The sequence below is a fragment of the Macaca fascicularis genome, chromosome 4, assembly GCF_037993035.2.
Source record: "Macaca fascicularis isolate 582-1 chromosome 4, T2T-MFA8v1.1".
Taxonomy (NCBI): Eukaryota; Metazoa; Chordata; class Mammalia; order Primates; family Cercopithecidae; genus Macaca; species Macaca fascicularis.
Genome location: NC_088378.1, coordinates 1,790,365 through 1,807,972, shown reverse-complemented (window position 1 = coordinate 1,807,972; position 17,608 = coordinate 1,790,365). Strand labels below are relative to the sequence as shown.

General features: G+C 49.1%; 1 protein-coding gene across 1 annotated transcript in view; it reads right to left on the bottom strand.

Moving 5' to 3' along the window:
* The window catches only part of THBS2 (thrombospondin 2), a 39,636-nt gene extending 22,254 nt beyond the window's left edge, over nucleotides 1–17,382 (bottom strand). The window contains exons 1-10 of the mRNA XM_005551410.4: nucleotides 17,301–17,382; nucleotides 17,035–17,207; nucleotides 13,766–13,839; nucleotides 11,768–12,324; nucleotides 9,251–9,335; nucleotides 5,362–5,558; nucleotides 4,132–4,272; nucleotides 3,273–3,369; nucleotides 1,302–1,472; nucleotides 847–1,023 (exon numbers count right to left, since the gene is read on the bottom strand). Coding sequence (XP_005551467.3) covers nucleotides 847–1,023; nucleotides 1,302–1,472; nucleotides 3,273–3,369; nucleotides 4,132–4,272; nucleotides 5,362–5,558; nucleotides 9,251–9,335; nucleotides 11,768–12,324; nucleotides 13,766–13,817 — 1,477 coding nt within the window. The 5' untranslated portion in view covers nucleotides 13,818–13,839; nucleotides 17,035–17,207; nucleotides 17,301–17,382. The remainder of the gene's footprint in view (nucleotides 1–846; nucleotides 1,024–1,301; nucleotides 1,473–3,272; nucleotides 3,370–4,131; nucleotides 4,273–5,361; nucleotides 5,559–9,250; nucleotides 9,336–11,767; nucleotides 12,325–13,765; nucleotides 13,840–17,034; nucleotides 17,208–17,300) is intronic.
* Nucleotides 17,383–17,608: the final 226 nt, after the last annotated feature.

Sequence of the window (17,608 nt, the reverse complement as noted above, 5' to 3'; positions counted from 1 at the left end):
ATCCACACTCACTCCCCCGTCCACACTCACTCCCCCATCCACACTCACTCTCCATCCACACTCACTTCCCCATCCACACTCCCTCCCCCATCCGCACTCACTCCCCATCCACACTCACTCCCCATCCACACTCACTCTCCATCCACACTCACTCCCCCGTCCACACTCACTCCCCATCCACACTCACTCCCCCGTCCACACTCACTCCCCCATCCACACTCACTCTCCATCCACACTCACTTCCCCGTCCACACTCACTCCCCATCCACACTCACTCCCCATCCACACTCACTCCCCCATCCACACTCATTCCCCCATCCACACTCACTCTCCATCCACACTCACTCCCCCGTCCACACTCACTTCCCCATCCACACTCACTCTCCATCCACACTCACTCTCCATCCACACTCACTTCCCCGTCCACACTCACTCTCCATCCACATTCACTCCCCATCCACACTCACACCCCATCCACACTCACTCCTCCATCCACACTCCCTCCCTGTCCACACTCAGTCCCCCGTCCACACTCACTCACTTCCATCCACAGTCACTCCCCATCCACACTCACTCCCATGACACAGCTGCAGTGCTGGCTCATTCTTCTTTTAATTAGAGTCTCTTCTGAACCAGGATGAAACGGGACTATCTCAGAGGAGGTTGGCGTTGAGCACAGGTGAGCAGAATTAATCACAAAGGATGGGTCCAGTACTGAGCCAGGCCTGGGATAGCAGCCCCCTTTGCTGCTCAGCTGGACTGGACTGGAACAGACCCTGGCACCCCGGATCACTGTGAGCCGCCTGCGAACCCACCTACCCAGGGCCGCGTCTTCACCACACTTACTTGGGCATGGGGCACCCTGGCAGGCTTTGGTCTCCCGACCACTCCCTTTGCAATTCTTGCCCCCCATCTGGGGCACTGGGGAGTTGCAGAGACGAATGCGTGTGATGTTGCCGACTCCACAGGTCACAGAGCATGAAGACCAAGGTGACCAGTGGCTCCAGCCGCCATCCTGCCGGACTAACACAAGAAGCACAGGGAGATCAGGCTGTGCCGCGTAGAGGGGCGTTTGCCTATAAACCATGTGCCTTATTAACTGAGAAGCATCTCACAGCTGCCGAGGAGAGGGAAGGAGAACCCCTCCCATCAGCCGGGAGGAAAAGCCTCGCCTGGCCAGAATCCTTGCAAAGGCCCAGCGCCTCCTGAGGACAGCTTTGTCCCTTGCAAAGGTCTCAAAGGCTGAGGGAAGCCCAGCCCCACCCCCACAGGCATGCGGGTGTCACACGCCCAACACTCACTGCGGGTGTCACACTTGCTCAGGCTGCAAGCCCGTGTCTGGATGGAGGGCCCCAAGCAGGTGTTGCTGGTGACGTCACAGGACCGGCCTCTCTGCTGCGTCCCAGAGCCACACGTCACCGAGCACTCGGTCCACTCTGCCCACGGAGACCAGCCCTCCTCACCGTCCACCGCTGCCAGAGGAAGCAAACACAGTGGAATCAGGCCCTGCCTTGCAGACGTGCCACAGAACAGAACAGGCACAGGGCAGCTGGCGTGGGGCCGCAGTTCATGCATCCAGGAGTCTGAGGAGCCACTGCCTGGCTGGGGCAGGTGGACGTCCCGGTGGCTGGGCTGTGGCTCTGTGGGACCCAAGTCTGTGACCAGCACAGGACTTCAGGGGCTGCCTTTCAAGGGAAGAGCAGAAATGCATTTCTGGGTCTACTGTTGGGTGCCGCGGGGAGCTAAATCCGTGTGTGTCCAGGAAAGTCTTCTAATCCATTTTATAAAATAGCTTGCCAAAGACATTGCTGAATCTTTTCTACCTGAGGTTTCATTAAAGTTATAAAGACTTAATGTATTTCCATTTAACCTCTGTTCACTGATTTACGTAATGTAGTGAAACATTTCAATTATTGGTGAAAATTACAGGTCACTTATTTCCAAGTAAACTGAAACAAGCTAATAAAAAGGAGATTCCCTGTAAAGAAATTCCTCACAGGTAATCACAGCCCCCAAATGGAAAGAAAGAGCAACCTGATGCAAGAAATCATTCCCGTAAGGAGAGAAACCCAATGAATGTGCCATGACTCAGAGTTCCAGAAAGCAGGGAAAGAAAAGAAAAGAAAAATGGTCAAGGCGATCTTTTCCTGGTTATGATGCTCTTGGTAACATAAGATATCTCCTTCTAGTCTAATGTGGGCCATTTAATTATCAAGATTATATTTTTATGCTGTGCCAGGAGCAATCTGGCTTTGTGAATACCTAACAGGCACTTTTATGCGTACTGAATTGTTGATTTTCATTATAAGACTAACCATATAGGGGATATATTTTCTGCATTTTACAGGCAATAAATCTGAAACTCAGAAAAATCCCATTGTATTCAAAATCACAGAGTGGCAGAGCGTGAGCTCTGAGTCCCTTCATTCTCTGTCCGCATCAGAGTTAAGGTGTCCTGAGGATGACAGAGCTCTGGGGCCACAGGAACATTCTGGGAATGTTTGGGGGATGGTGACTTTTAGTTTGGGAGAAGCGTTGCCTGCTCTTAGTGCAGCAGCAACTTGCGGGGTGGACCTGAAGCACCTTGCCTGGATAGCAAGGCACTGGGGAGCCATGGATGGCTCAGGAGCTCTGGGTGGGGTCAGCAGAGCCAACTTGGGAAGGGAACTTGGGGCAGGGGTGGGAGGCAGCACAGAGACCCGAGGGCAGCGTTGGGGTCAACTCAGTCTCTGAACGTGCACTGAGTTTCCAGGGTGGCCCGGGACCCCCAGGGTGTCCACGCATGGTTCCTCTCTGTCTCAGGTTCTGTTCCTTGGAACGTATTTCTATCACTTAGAACATATTCCTTGGGTAACAGTCTTTGGTTTTTGTTTGTCTGATTTCCTATGGTTCTTATCCAGAAGTGTGTGTACAGTCATCACTCGCCGCCGTAACACAGTCACAGATCTACGTGTGTTCTCTGACTGAGCTGGGGCCCCATCAAGGCCTGTTCTGGGCTCACCTGCATGACCCCTGGGCTCAGCTTCCTCGTCTGAGAAGCATCAGGACAGGCCTTCCCACCCCCACGTTCCCAGGGCTTCCACACTCCTTTCTGGCCACGAGTCAGTCCTCAGCGGACGACCAGTGGCCTAGGGTGGCCCCCTGATTCCCTCACCTGTCCTCATGGGGCTGAACCTCACTCTTCTCCGCCAAAACCAACCAATGAATCAATAAACAAACAAGCATGGACGTCCTAAAAATGCAGGATGCGCTCGCCGGCTGGCGATACTCACAGTGGAGGCAGGAGGGGCAGCATTCGCCTTCCACGAAGGACGGGCTGGCGCAGGTCGCGGGCGGGCAGGTGATTTGGTGGCAAATGGTTTTAAATTTCTACAAGTGAAGAAAGGCATGCATGAAACACTCATTTAAAAGCAGGCGACATTGGTACAAGGGCTGAGACTAGAAGGAGTCGACAGAATGGCTGAATGTTTTCCATCCTATGGACCGTACGTTACAAACAGAGATGTGAAAATAAGGGCATCTTTTTCTCCCATTAGTGCTCAGAGCCTGACAACAACAGGGCCCCCAGATGGCTCTTTGCATCCATTCCGTTCCTTTCTCCCTTCACTGAGCAGCAAGGAAGCAATAGAGAGCCCCACGTTTCCTGGAAGGAGGGAAGAAAAGACAGGCAGCAGGAACTCCCGTTATCTAGGGCAACTCTGAGGCCATTGTTACAGAAATAGAGTAACACTAAAAGCTAAATTGTCTGTCTATAAGACTTCAGGCAGTGGCTTGTATTTCCCCCAAATGTTTCTGCTGAGCCTCAGGCTCTGTCAGAACCGAATGGAATTAAATGTAGAGTCTAGGGCCATGTCTGGCTTCTCTGTTCCTCCTGTTTCTAACCCACTGGTGATGCTGGCCAGGTCGCTCCCCGCAATCTGGGCTCTGGTTCTTTATGTGCAAACAAAAAGGTTGATTCGAGTCATAAATATGGTTCCTGGCCCGTCTGTGGTTCTTACACTCGGATTTCCTCACATAGCTGAACAGGTTTTATACATCCGCACTGAATGCTGGCATTTCCAGGCAGTCAAGCTCTGCCGAGTGTCCAGTGGTGGCCTCCTCCCCCCCCAGAGCCGTGTTCTGGGGCCTCACCTTGCAGGTACACGTGGTGCAGCTGTCCACCACCCACGTCTCATTTTCCGCAAAGAACCGGCCATCCTGCCAGCAAGCTGACATGTTCCTTGTCTTAGGAGGGCCACCAATGAGCTCCCAGAGAAACTGGTTATCGTTCGACTGGAAAATCAAGTGAAATATTTAAGTACAGACAAGAAAACTACATATTTAGTCATCATGCTTGTGGATGAAAAACAAAGTTCCTCCTTCATTAAAAAGCTCTAAAGTCTAGTAGGACTTGACTTATCCCTGGGAGGAAGTCCCAGAAGCTGCCCTCCATCCTCAGGGAGCTTTCTGAGCCAGTGCCACAGCTTGTCACTGCCTGGGCTTCTGCGGCGACCCATCCACCTGCCTTCCAGGGGAGGGGAAACTGCGCGGCTCACATCACACCGGGGTCAGTGCAGAGCAATGCTGGGACTCCTTCAAATGGGAACCCAAGGTGGGACTGCGGGTGGGAACAAGGTCCCCAGGCAGCAGCCATAAGGACAGGCAGGGATACAGCCAACCTCTTGCCCTCGCCGCCTTCCCTGCCCCAGGCTCCTGCCCTCGCCACCCTCCCTGACCTGGGCTCCTGCCCTCGCGGCCCTCCTTGCCCCGGGTTCCATCTCCTGGCATCATTTACTTCGTGTCCTCTAGGTACAAGTCAGCATCACTGCAGCCTGGTTAGCCATGTGGACATCGTGGGGCACCGTGGCCCAGAGCACCTCATTATGTTCAGTCCCTTTCTCTAAACTGCGAGCTGCCCGTCCTGAGCCCCGCAGGCATCCCTCACTCTTCCTGGCCACGCTGTGCTGCTAAAACCCATTTCACTCCTGCCAGCCTCACAGGGACTTCTCATCCTGCTTCTTCAGCTACTCCAACATGCAGTCCTTTAAATAAAAGTATTTTCCTCTGCAGGTGTGTGTGTGTGTGTGTACACTCGTACCTACAGATTTACCGAGGAGGTAAATTTCCCCAAATTAAGAATGTACTTTGGAGACTGTGCCCAGGACTGTTTTCCTTGGGAATACTTCCCTAGATCTACCCAACTTCCCTCTAACAAGGCTGAATATTGAGCAAGGGTCCCAGCAGACGCCTCCCCTGAGAACTGTAGGTTTTTAATCGAGCACCAGGCACTGCCAGGCCAAGGAGTGTTAAGATCCGCCGAGATGGGCCAGTGGCGGAGCTGCCCGTGCCCTGTGACCCCTGCAGCCCCGCGCGGGCACCCACCACTCTCTTGAGGTTCTCGCTGAGCTGGTTCACGAGGACGTGGAGCCCGGAAAGCTCCTGGACCATGTTCCCCAGCTCCTCGCAGGAGCGTTCGCACACCTCAGGCCTCCTCTCCGAGCTGGGGCCCACGTACTCGGTGGTGACATGCGGACCCAGGCGCAGTGTCTCCGTGTTCTCACTGATGGCGTTGATCTCAGCTGAGGGGAAGCACAGAAGGGCCGTGAGCGTCACGGAGGACGTGGCCAGCAGCAGGGGCCGGAACCACAGGGAGGATGACCTGCCCTGGTTCCCAGAGAGGCCTGGTGCTGGGTGACACCAGGAACAGCAGGGACAGGGGACAGCGGCTGTTTCCCACACTGCCACGCGTCACAGAAGGAGCAGAGCCGTGGTTAGCTTAGGAGTGGGGAGACACAGAAGTATAGGACAGGCCCACACGGTCCAAACGCAGAAGCAGGAGCAGCCACGCATGTCACTCAGACCCAGGTCCCCTCTTTCCAAAGCTTCCGACCACAAATCTGCTTCTTGAACAACACATCCCCTACAAGTTCTGACAGCTCCTCTAGACTCTTCATCCTTTTTTATTTTCATCCCCAAACACCCTTTCTTATGGCTCCTTGCTCTGCTTTAAAGAAAATTCACTCATCCTCTTGCTGAAACAGCCGGTCCCCTCGAGACTGTGCCTTGCTGGTCCCGGCCTTCCCACCTTCCCACCTTCCCATCTTCCTACCTTCCCCCCCACTCCCACCTTCCCACCTTCCCATCTTCCCACCTTCCCCCCCGCTCCCTCCTTCCCACCTTCCCACCTTCCCACCTTCCCACTACTCCTACCTTCCCACTTCCCCCCGCTCCCACCTTCCCACTGCTCCCACCTTCCCACGTTTCCACCACTCCTACCTTGCCAACTTCCCACCTTATCCCCACTTCCACCTTCCTACCTTCCCACCGCTCCGTCTGAAACCCTATATCGTGGGACCTGGATGGGTATGGCACGTAATTTACAAATTGACCCAAGGCAAGTTGGGGTCGGAGGCAGGTCCCGTTCTCAGGTTCAGTGGGGCCTGCACGGATGCAGTAGGGGCCCAGGCTCTACGCCGGAGCTCACCTCACCCCCATCTAGGACTCTGCTCCCTTTTGGGGGTGAGGATCCCGTCTTTGAAATGCCTGACTTCTCTCAGACAGTCCATTATTGAGGAATGACTTACACATTTTACAGCACTGTCAGGCATTCCGTGATCGAGTTTTTGTCACTTGGTTATAAACTGTGCTGCAATTCACATTAAGCTCAGAAGCTTCCCCTCAGATTCATCATGCCCATAACCATGTACAATCAGGTCAATATCAATGTATAAGCAGAGAGAGAGAAACCACCCTGAGTGGATTTTACCCAGCACACTGATCTTTAGCTAACCTAGGGTATTTGCTTTTCATTCCTTTAAAAGTTAAACAAAAGACCACATATATCTTTGCTTCTGCTCCGGCTCTGACAGGAATGTAGTTTTACTTTGTAGTAAAACCTTCCAACTAGCTTGTATTTCTCCAGGCTTCTGCCAATATTCTCAGTTGTAAAATAATAATGGCTCAGCCTCTTCACAAGGTTACTCTCACTTTTAACAAACAGTGAAGAAGGGAGTGTCATTACCAAGCACCACTCCATGAAGTAGCTATTTCTATAAAGACCCATTTTCCTCAAATCTGACCTAACCAGTGAAGAAGTCTTCGCTGGCAAAGATCTCCAAATGGGACGTCGGCATCCACCTGGCTTTGAGTAGACTAACTCAGGGCTGATTGCCACATATGGTAGGTAGATACATGTATAGAGATCCATACTTATTCTACATCTGGAGATAACAGATCTAGATTTCTCTGTAAGTCTGGGGGTTTTTTTGTTTTTTTTTTTTTTGGAAGATCTAAGAGTTTCCCATAAGTTTTAAAGGTTTGCTTTTAATAGTTCCAGGGATTATTCACTGGTACCTATGAGACTAGGAAATACCTGCTGAAGGAGACTGCACCTGCTAGGGCGTATGCTGGTAACACACACACACACACACACACACACACAGGGTGTTTGCTTACATAGAGTTGTAAGTCGTGTTTGTCATAGTAGGTTAGTTTTACTCCCTAACCATTATGACAACGAATTCAACATGCCATAGATAACCTGTGCTCTAGTTTAACTGAACCCACGTGAAATTATGGTACGAACGTGTGATTAGGAACACCACAAAGGGTATATTTTCTTTCATACAAATAATATTTGCATATATGTTTTGTTTATAAAAACAATATTTTTCTATATTAGTGAAAATACACACACACAGACACACACACCTGCATATATACATATAAATATATCAGACTGAAAACATTATTGCAACAAAAAGTACCCAAAAGCCCCACAGCCACCTGCACCCCAGGAGCCCGGGGAAGAGCACTGCCTCATGAAGCTGAGGCCCTGGCACTCGGAGTGCTGGAGCCAAGATAACGCTGCCTGTGCTGCAAATTACCCCTCAGGTCACAGGCACAGCGAGGGTCATGGCGGGGTGAAAGTCGGAGCTGGGATGAGGGTTGGTCTTAGAACACCCTTCTCCCTGCACTGATGATCAAATGTCTCCCTGTTCTCTTTCCCCACAGGACATGCACAGCAATCAGGACCTGCAACGTGTAACTGAGGAGTGGGCTATGCACCCCAGTTCTGAAGTAGCCGATGGGATCACAGAGTCATTGTGCATCAAAGATACCAAATCCCACATCTTCCTGACGACATAACAATTTACACTTGTCATAATTTGGAATTGAAATGGCCTGGCCTTCATGCGCACACAGCCACACCGTGTGGCAGACGTGAGCTCCGCTTTGAGGCTGTCAGACCCCGGCAGCAGCCCTGCTGCCTGCTCTCTGGGGAGCTGAACACGGCAGCCACACAGCACCCCCTTGGGCGCCAGACTTCCTCTTTGTAAAATGAAGAAAGTGAAAGTAGGCATCTCACGTAGTGACTCTGAAGATTAAATGATGTATGGCATTTAATGAACCTGTCGTAGCAACCTTCGGAATGAAATGCTCAAGAAAATATTGGAAAGTATGCTTGGAAATACCATTCACAGCTGTAACTAACAAAAAAGGTGAGATCATCTGTCAATGATTTAAGTAGCATAGATTTCCATCATATGATGGAGATAACAACTATGAACAGTATAAGAAAACTTCTAGGCCAAGAGCAGTGGCTCACGCCTGTAATCCTAGCACTTTGGGAGGCCAAGGCGGTGGATCACAAGGTCAGGAGATCGAGACCATCCTGGCTAACACTGAAATCCCTTCTCTACTAAAAATACAAAAAATTAGCCAGGCGAGGTGGCGGCGCCCATAGTTCCAGCTACTCGGGAGGCTGAGGCAGGAGAATGGTGTGAACCCAGAAGGCGGAGCTTGCAGTGAGTCGAGATCGTGCCACTGCACTCCAGCCTGGGGGACAGAGCGAGACTCCGTCTCAAAAAACAAAACAAACAAACAAAAAACTTCTATAAGTCAAGTTCAACAAATATCTATGACTTTCCTTAGGCAGACAAGCATCACACATTAATATGCTGGAAAAGTCGCCTATATTTAAAGTCATATTAAAGTACCAGCTATTTATATTTCATCTTCTATAATAAAATTGTTTGGATTATTAAAATCTGCTTAAAATTAACTGTTTAATCAATTTATTATTTTCAGATATCGACATGTCTAAGGTGACCAGCTAACTCACTCAAAGAGAATAGTGGTAGTTCCAAATATTTTTACTTGAATTTTTACAAGCATGCATGCACATACATACACACACACACATACATCATGTCACAATAGAAACCCATCCAAGCCAGTAAATCAAATGCATTTTTGAAAACACACCTACCTCCCTGGCCTTGCTGGCAACCCTTCTTGCTTAGAATATCTTCCACAGAGTTTTCAAACACGAGGTGGACATTCTGAAGCAAACCCTGTAAATACATACAAGCAGAAAAATAGAGCAACAGATAAACATCCAACGTTTGATGCCAAGCTCACTGACATTCTAAAAACACAAGATGTAATCTTCAAGTAGTGAAAGTATTTCCTTCTACGTAGCAGATTTGCAGTCTCTTTATAATCAGATTTTCTATATATAGGACTTTTGAAATTTTGCTTTTGAGCATGACACAAGAAATGGAAGTGTAATGTAAGAAATCTACCTAGAAGGAAATGTTTCACAAATGAGTGAGATGGCCCTTGGAGAGGTGTGGCCTGCTGTGTGGTTCTGGGCATGTTCCCATGGACGTTCAAGGCCATTCTTTCCTTGCAAGTCACCATGATTAGCGAGTTTCTGCATTGGGCAAAGGAGCTCACAGAGGCCCACTGGTCTACTCAGAGACACAGACTCTGAGCGCCTCCCGCAGCTGAGTTACGGTGGGGCTGGGCCAATCCTATATAGTATGGAATTCCCGGGCACCCACGAGAGATTAACTCAAAAACAAGCTATGCATCTCTAGGCCTTTTACTCAAATTACTGAGTTTAAGCATGTACTTATTTCCAAGGCCCTACATGACTGGGAGGGAGCAAGGTACCACACCCTGTTGTGATTCTAAACACCTGCAGTTTAAGGAAGATTCATTTCCAAACATATTTTCACCAAAATGGACATGAAACCATTCCCTCATAAATCAGTAGCCCTTTCCCTTGGAAAAGGGCACCTGCTACTTTGCTCTCCCATCATTTCGCTGCTAAAGCAAACATTTAGGAGTGGTTTTGGTCGTGATCAAAAGAGTCTGGGATTGCTAGAAACATTGGAATAGGATTGATTCCCTGATCATCAAACCAGCCCTCAATCACAACTGATGGTTATTAGTGCAGTTAGGAAAGCACAGCTGGGGCGGCCCTCTCTGATTAATCATGACTTAGAAAGGCGTGCATTGTGTGTGTGTGCGCGCTTGTGGGCGGTGTTTGCACATGAAAGGGTGAGTGCATGTGTGAAAGTATGTATGTGCTGACAACTGCCTGTGGCTCTGCATGTGTTGTGTGTGCATGTGTGCCTGTGTGTGCATGTGTGCCTGTGTGTGTACACATGCATGGTGGATGTATGTGTATGCATGAGTTCACATGTGGAGTTTGTGTGTGTATACGTGTGTATGAGTGTGTGTGCATGTGTGTTCATGCGTCTGTACATCTGTGGTTCTGTGTGTGCATCTATATGTGTTTTTGTGTGTGTGTGTGGGATGTGAGTGAATGTGAGTGTATGTATGGTGTGTTTATGTGTGGAGGTGTGTGCATGTGTGTGACTGTGTATGGTGCTTTTGTGCACATGTATGTGTGTGTTCACATGTGTATGATGTGTGTGCATTGAATGACTTTGTGTGGTGTGTGCACACCTGTTTTGTCCACATGTCTGTATAAGTGCCTATATATGGTTGTGTCCACATGTGCATGTGTGAGAGTATGTTCACATGTGTGTGTGGTGTGTGTGTGCATGTGTGGCACGTGCACACATCTGTGTGAATGTGAGTGTATGCATGGTGTTTATTTGTGTATGTGCATGTATGCCCATGTAGGGTGTGTGCACGTGTGTGCATGTGTGTGTTCACATGCATGTCTGTGGTGTGCATGCATGCACATGAGTGTGTGAATGGTGTTTATGTGGGTCTGCATGTGCATGCGCATGTACAGTGTTTGCACACGGGCATGCATATGTGAGGGTGTGTTCACATGCATGTGTATGTGGTGAGGTATGTGTCTGTGCATGTGTTGTGTGGTGTGTGTACATGTGTGATGTATATACATATGCGAGTGTGAGTACATATGCAGTGTTTGTGTATATGTCTCGATGTGTGTTCATGTGTTTGTGTGCATGTGTGTTCACATATGTGTGTGGTGTGTGCATGTGTGATGTATATACATATGCGAGTGTGAGTGCATATGCAGTGTTTGTGTATATGTCTCTGGATGTGTGTTCGTGTGTTTGTGTGCATGTGTGTTCGCATGTGTGTGTAATGTGTGCATGTGTGATGTATATACATATACAAGTGTGAGTGCATATGCAGTGTTTGTGTATATGTCTCTGGATGTGTGTTCATGTGTGTGCATGTGTGATGTATATACACATGCGAGTGTGAGTGCATATGCAGTGTTTGTGCATATGTCTTTGGATGTGTGTTCATGTGTTTGTGTGCATGCGTGTTCATGGGTGTGTGGTGCATGTGCACGTGTGCACATGCCTGTGGTTGCATGTGGTGTGCAGTGTGTGCATGTGTGCATGTGAGCACGTGTGTGGAGGTGCAGTGTGCTTCTCTAAGGCCAGGCTCCGCCTGCTTAAGCATCGCATCACCAGACGCACTCGCGGGTCAGTTCCCAGCAAAGCTCTTTCCTCCCTCACCGTGGCCGCCTCCCTGCAGAGCGTACCCTGAAGTGACTCTCTCTGGCTGAGCCTTTGGCCACGTACATCCGGCTCTTTTCCGCCTGCAGGTGCTCGTAGAAGGGCTCGTCCAGAGCGAAGCTGTCTATGAGGTCGCAGCCCACGTGCAGGCTGTAGGTCTCTCCAGCCACCTGCACGGTGACGTTCTTCCACTGCGAGTCAGCCAGGCCCACGTCCTCCAGGGAGACCACGTGCCGGGTGCCGTCGATCCAGTAGATGAGGTCCAGCGTGTCCGCAGGGCCATTGGAGACGATCTCGAACTGCCTCTGGGAGAGACCGGGGCCCTCCAGAGCCAGCAGCGTGCCCCTGGACTTGCCGTCCTGCTTGAGCTGGGCCGTGAGGAAGAAGCCCTCCTTCTGCCGCATGCTCCTGGTGATCTTGCTGAGGTCCTCTGCGTTCACCGGCGGGATGTAGTCGAAGCGCACGAAGCGGTAAGCCGGCACGCCGGGGTCGGGCCCGCGGAACTGCTTGGCGCCAATGGTCTTGCGGTTGATGTTGCTGATACTGAAAAGGTCGAAGGTCGTGCCTTTGTCCTGGTGACCAGCTGCAAAGGGAACCGCAGTGCAGAAGGGTGACGTAGGGGAAGAGGGCGAGGTTGGCCAGACCCAGGGTGACAAACCAGAACCTCGCGTGTAAGGAAATTAACGAGGCCTCCCAATATCCCACAACTTCTCTCCCTCTTTTATAGGAGTGCTAGAGCCCTCTCTGATGAAAAGCCACTGCCAGTGCTGCTACTCAGAGTGTGGTGCCAACGCAGCTGCGGGTCTGTGGGGTCAGCTTCTGTCCCTGGCTGGCCGAGGAGCGTGTGCCAGAAGGTAAATCGGTGGGGCCAGGCAGCGCCCTGTCCCTTCACCTGGCCCTTTGCATAGCCCGACCTTCGTGGTGAGGGAATCCGGGCCTCGACTGACATTCTGGCACATGTCCCAAGTGACTCTGTCTGGCTCTTCCATCTCAGATCTGAGGCTGAAAAGCAGCCGTCCTCTCTACCAGTTGATTGCTCAGGAAATAAATGAATGAATAAACTAGGAAAGACATGGATCTTTAGCCTTGCTATTGATAAAGTGTCTGAAAGCGGCTCACTCGTATGTTGCTTTCTTGTTGAGATCAACTGCCTAAAACCCGTTACGTTAGCAGGTTGTTATTTTGTAAAAATGTATTCTCCAGCTCTTAATGCACCCTGTGGGTAAGGATCTGAAAGAGTGATCAGTGTCCAGTATAGAAACAAATGGTTGTAACTCACCACCTAAGCTATTGGCAAGAAAAGTGATCAGACCTCACCAAAATCATAACAGTTTAAATAATTCGAAGTAATACACTGAACGGAAAGTTTAAACAAAGCCTTCCTTTTCATGTAATATTTGGCAAATTAGAACAGTATAATACACAGTGTTGCTGATAGAAGTGGGCATGGGACCACTTTCCATAGAGTTACTTGGCAAGAATTAAAAGCTTTGATTCAACAATTCTAATTTTGTAACCTATCCAAAGGACATAATCACAAATGCTACTTAAGATTTATCCACGTCAGTATTTTTTGTGTCACCGTTTATGCTAATGAAAATAAACCAATCTAAGTGGGAATTGATTGAAAAAGATCAAACTTCATCTGTGATGAAATATTACGTGGTCGTTAAAAATCATACTGTAGAAAAGTAAACACGTGGGAAAATATTTAAAGGAGGAAGAAAGTGGAGCAAAAATAATTCAACAAACACCAAATGCTTGCAGTGCTGTGAACATCCTCTACAGAAAAAAAAGGATAAACTGTGCAACTCTAAGTGGAATGGCATTTTTCTCTAACACCTGAATTTTCCAAAGATAAATTCTCTCATGTCATATTGGCTCTGAAGTAAGTTACTATTAAGGAGCTAGAAGGTCCTCACGGGTAAAATTGTCCTACTACACACTTTATTTTGTCGTCTCTCGCCTTGCAGCTAAGCCACATCTCACAAGCCCAAGAGACCACGGGCTCTGAGGACACTCACCTTGTGTGCTGGGCCACACCCACAGAGCCAGCAGGACCAGCCCCCAGACCATCCTGCCTCCTGCAGTGTAGCTCCTGGGGATACAGGAAACCCTTGTTAGTGATGAGTCCACAGCTGCAACCCTGCCTATGAGGGAGACTGGCCCAGTGACTCACATGACCATTGAAAAACAGTTTGCATATAAAACTCAGCACCAACTGGATTTGTGGGAAACTAAGAGCTAAGGAGGAAATTTACTTTTCAAGCAGGATTCTTCTAACTATAACTAAGATTTGTTAGGCTGGCATTCACCGGCAAGCACTGTGCTCATCACGTTCTAAATATTCCTATTATTTCATCTTCATAATAGCCGAGGAGGTAAGTGGTGGTCTAATTGTCCCCGTTTTACAGATGAGCAAATGGACGATGGGCAAGGTCAGCGCTTGCCAGGAGTAATTCTGTTCATATGACTCGTAGACAGGACTTAGATCTGGAAAGTTTGAATTTAGAAAAATATCCAGCCTGACAAAAATAATCTGTGAAAGCATTTTGTGTAAATATCCAGAAAAAAAACAGTTACACATAACCTAATTAAACAGAATAAATACTAACTGTAAAAAAAGTTAGAAATAAACTTAATTTGGTGAATTATACTTACAAAAAAACAGAACACTTGACTTAGCCATCATTTTGACCCTGCCTTTTTATTTTCCTGCAGGCCTGTTTTTCCATTCTTGGGGATTTTAAGTTGGCACAGCTCAGTGGAGGCTGGACCCGGAGTCAGGAGACATGGCCCAATGCCCTGCTGCACAATTAACCCTGTGGGTCTCAGCTTCTCCTCTCCCGAAGGAGCATGAGCCTGCGGGTCCCGGGGCTCCCCAAGTCCCTTCCAGCAATTGGTCATACCCTGCTCCAGGTTGAAGCAAAGACTGAGACCCCAATTCTTCCCATATTTCGAATAGCAAAGGCTGTTAACTTCTCATTGTTAAACCAAGGACTCTCCCTCTCCAGAAACAACATTTGGTAACCTGGAAATCCTCACCTTCCAGAAATAGAGAAACGTTCCCCAGAAGAAATGCTTGGCAGCACCTCCAGACCCCGCACCCATCTGCTCCCTGAACCACCCCCCAACTCATCTGCTCCCCGCCCCCCCCGGCAACCCATCTGCTGCCCCCAGTGCCACCCCCCGGGTCCTTGGTGATTGTTTCATCTGTCCTGGCTCCGGAAGCAGCACGGCCGCGGGCCGGCGGAGGCCAGCACCAGGCTGAGCAATGCTGAACACCAGCTGTGCAACCTAGGAAAACTTACTTAACCTCTCTGTCTCAGTTTCCTCATCTGTAGAAACATAGCCTCATATAAAACGCCCACCTCATCGGGTTGTTATGAGAGATGAATTCAGCAAACGAATCTTTACCAGGGGCTGACTTAGCCAAGCAAGCCACAGACATGGGTTACAGGAGCAGAATGTGCCTCTGGGTCTGGGGCACTTTCTACTGTAAATGCCCGAGGCAGCCACAGTAATAATGGTAGTGCTGACAGGACCTTTCTATGGAGCTCTTAAGAGGGTTTAATGACATGAGTGAACACTTGACCATGAGCTTAGAACAATGCCTGCACACAGTAAGCACCACAGAGAGGTGTTAGAATTACGCAGCTCAGGTACAGCCTTGGCAGGCTCTTCCCACCTCTCCACCTTATTAGCCCACACTGCCGGACACATTGAAGTCCCCTAAGGACAGCTCTGTGGGGCTGGCCCTGCAGAGGCCAGCCAAGAACAGGATGGCAAACGCGAAAGTTCTGGATGCCCAGCTTCATAAGGACAGGTTGGAAAAAGTAAAGCAAACTCCTCTGACAAAACCACATCCTACTGTCTCTGCCTTGAGGTGGATTCTTACAGGAGCAGGAGTCTAACAAAGCATCCGCCGCTGAGGATTGTCAAAGGACAGTGAGGCTCCATGCCACAGGAAGGATGAGCAGCCGGGCTGCCTGGCCTCAGCCCATCCAGGGACACCGGGCAGGGATGGAGCCACGGACGAGCCAGTGCCGCTCACCCCTGCCCCAGCCTCTGCACGCCACGCACCCACGTTTATGCTTGTGTCTCTCCAAAAGAAAGATGTCAGTGCCTCTCGGCAGCAGAACACAGTTTGAATTTGCAAAGGTCTTTGAAAACTCTTTTCAGTTGAACAATCAAAGTAAAAGATAACTTTGCAGAGAGCTAATTGTTTACCGGCCATCCCCCACCAAGAGCAGTCTGATGAAACAGCAGACTCCTGGGTGCTCAGCCCCCAGCCCTGGGAGGCCAAACCCACCTTCCTTAAGTGGTAGCCAGGCAACCCGCCAGCTGGCTTTTCATATGCAAACTGCCGCAAAACTGTTAAAAGTCGCTGTGTGTCCCGGCAGTCACAGGACTTTGCATAGACTTACCACAAATATTCTCTAGTTAGGTTCAAAACACTTTTCAGCTACGAATAATGTAAACAATCAGTCTCTCTGTCATCTACTAATAATGATGTTAACAATCAGAGTCTCTCTCTAATCCACTAATAATGTTAATCAGAGATCAGAGTCTCTCTCTAATCTACTAATAAAGTTAACAATCAGAGTCTCTCTCTAATCTACTAATAATGTTAACAATCAGAGTCTCTCTCTAATCTACTAATAAAGTTAACAATCAGAGTCTCTCTCTAATCTACTAATAATGTTAACAATCAGAGTCTCTCTTTAATCTACTAATAAAGTTAACAATCAGAGTCTCTAATCTACTAATAATGTTCATCAGAGATCAGAGTCTCTCTCTAATCCACTAATAATGTTCATCAGAGATCAGAGTCTCTCTCTAATCTACTAATAATGTTAACAATTAGAGTCTCTCTCTAATCTCGGTTACTTTTCAGATACTCCGGGAGTGGTTTCTAATTCCCTCCTCAATAACAAACTCTCATGTGGAATCTTCTTATTCTGAAGGTGAAAACATAAAGCCTTTACCGGGTTCCCAGGTAGGTACATGCATTACAATAGCAACAACCACAACCCTCAGAGAGGAAGGGGTGCCGGGCCAGCCGGCGAAAGGAGCCGGAGGAAAAGCTTAGCGGCGGCCACGTGCCTTGCTCTTCCAGTGGGCAGTAAAAACTCCACGTGAAGAAAGGCTTGCCGTTTAGTGTTCATAGACGCACCACCCACCTTCAGAATCTCCATAGCTCTTTTTTCTTCTCCCCTGCTTACGGTTCAAGAGCTCTAATTTCTTAAAATTGGAGCACGATGAAATAATTGAGTTTAAGAAATAATCGTACCTGGTTTGCTAAAAAGATGCAGTGATGACTGATTTCAGTGTTCCGGACTGGGTCAGAAAGGCTCAGGCTCTGCCGGAGCGAGAGACCGGCCCCGCCGTGCAGGACGCTCCGGTGGACGTGGCCGAGCGGCTCCCGGGCAGTGCGGCTTTATATGCCGCTTCTCCTGTGCAGTGCTGTCAATCAGACACACGAGGAAGCACGTTTAATTCATTCCTTCGAAGGAATGACATCATCCCCCTTCTGATCTCACCATTTGCTCCGAGTACCTGCTGCAGGGGTCCAAGTCCAGCCCCTCTGCACTGGAGGCCGCCTCCTCCTCCTGCACCCCGGCCCCTGCCAGACAGGCCTGGGAGGAGCCAGACAGAGAGAGAGGGAAGGCAGGGACTCACTTTTCCTGTCTTCTCTCAGGAAATAAGATGCTATAAATAACACTAGCAAGATTGGCTAGAACTCCTCATTTTGCTTAAGAGAAAAAAATGCAAGTTCTATGCCTTAAATATGTTTCGAATTATTCAATGTGATATTGGTCTTTCTAAACCAAATGACTGACTCTTAATAACACATAAAATACATC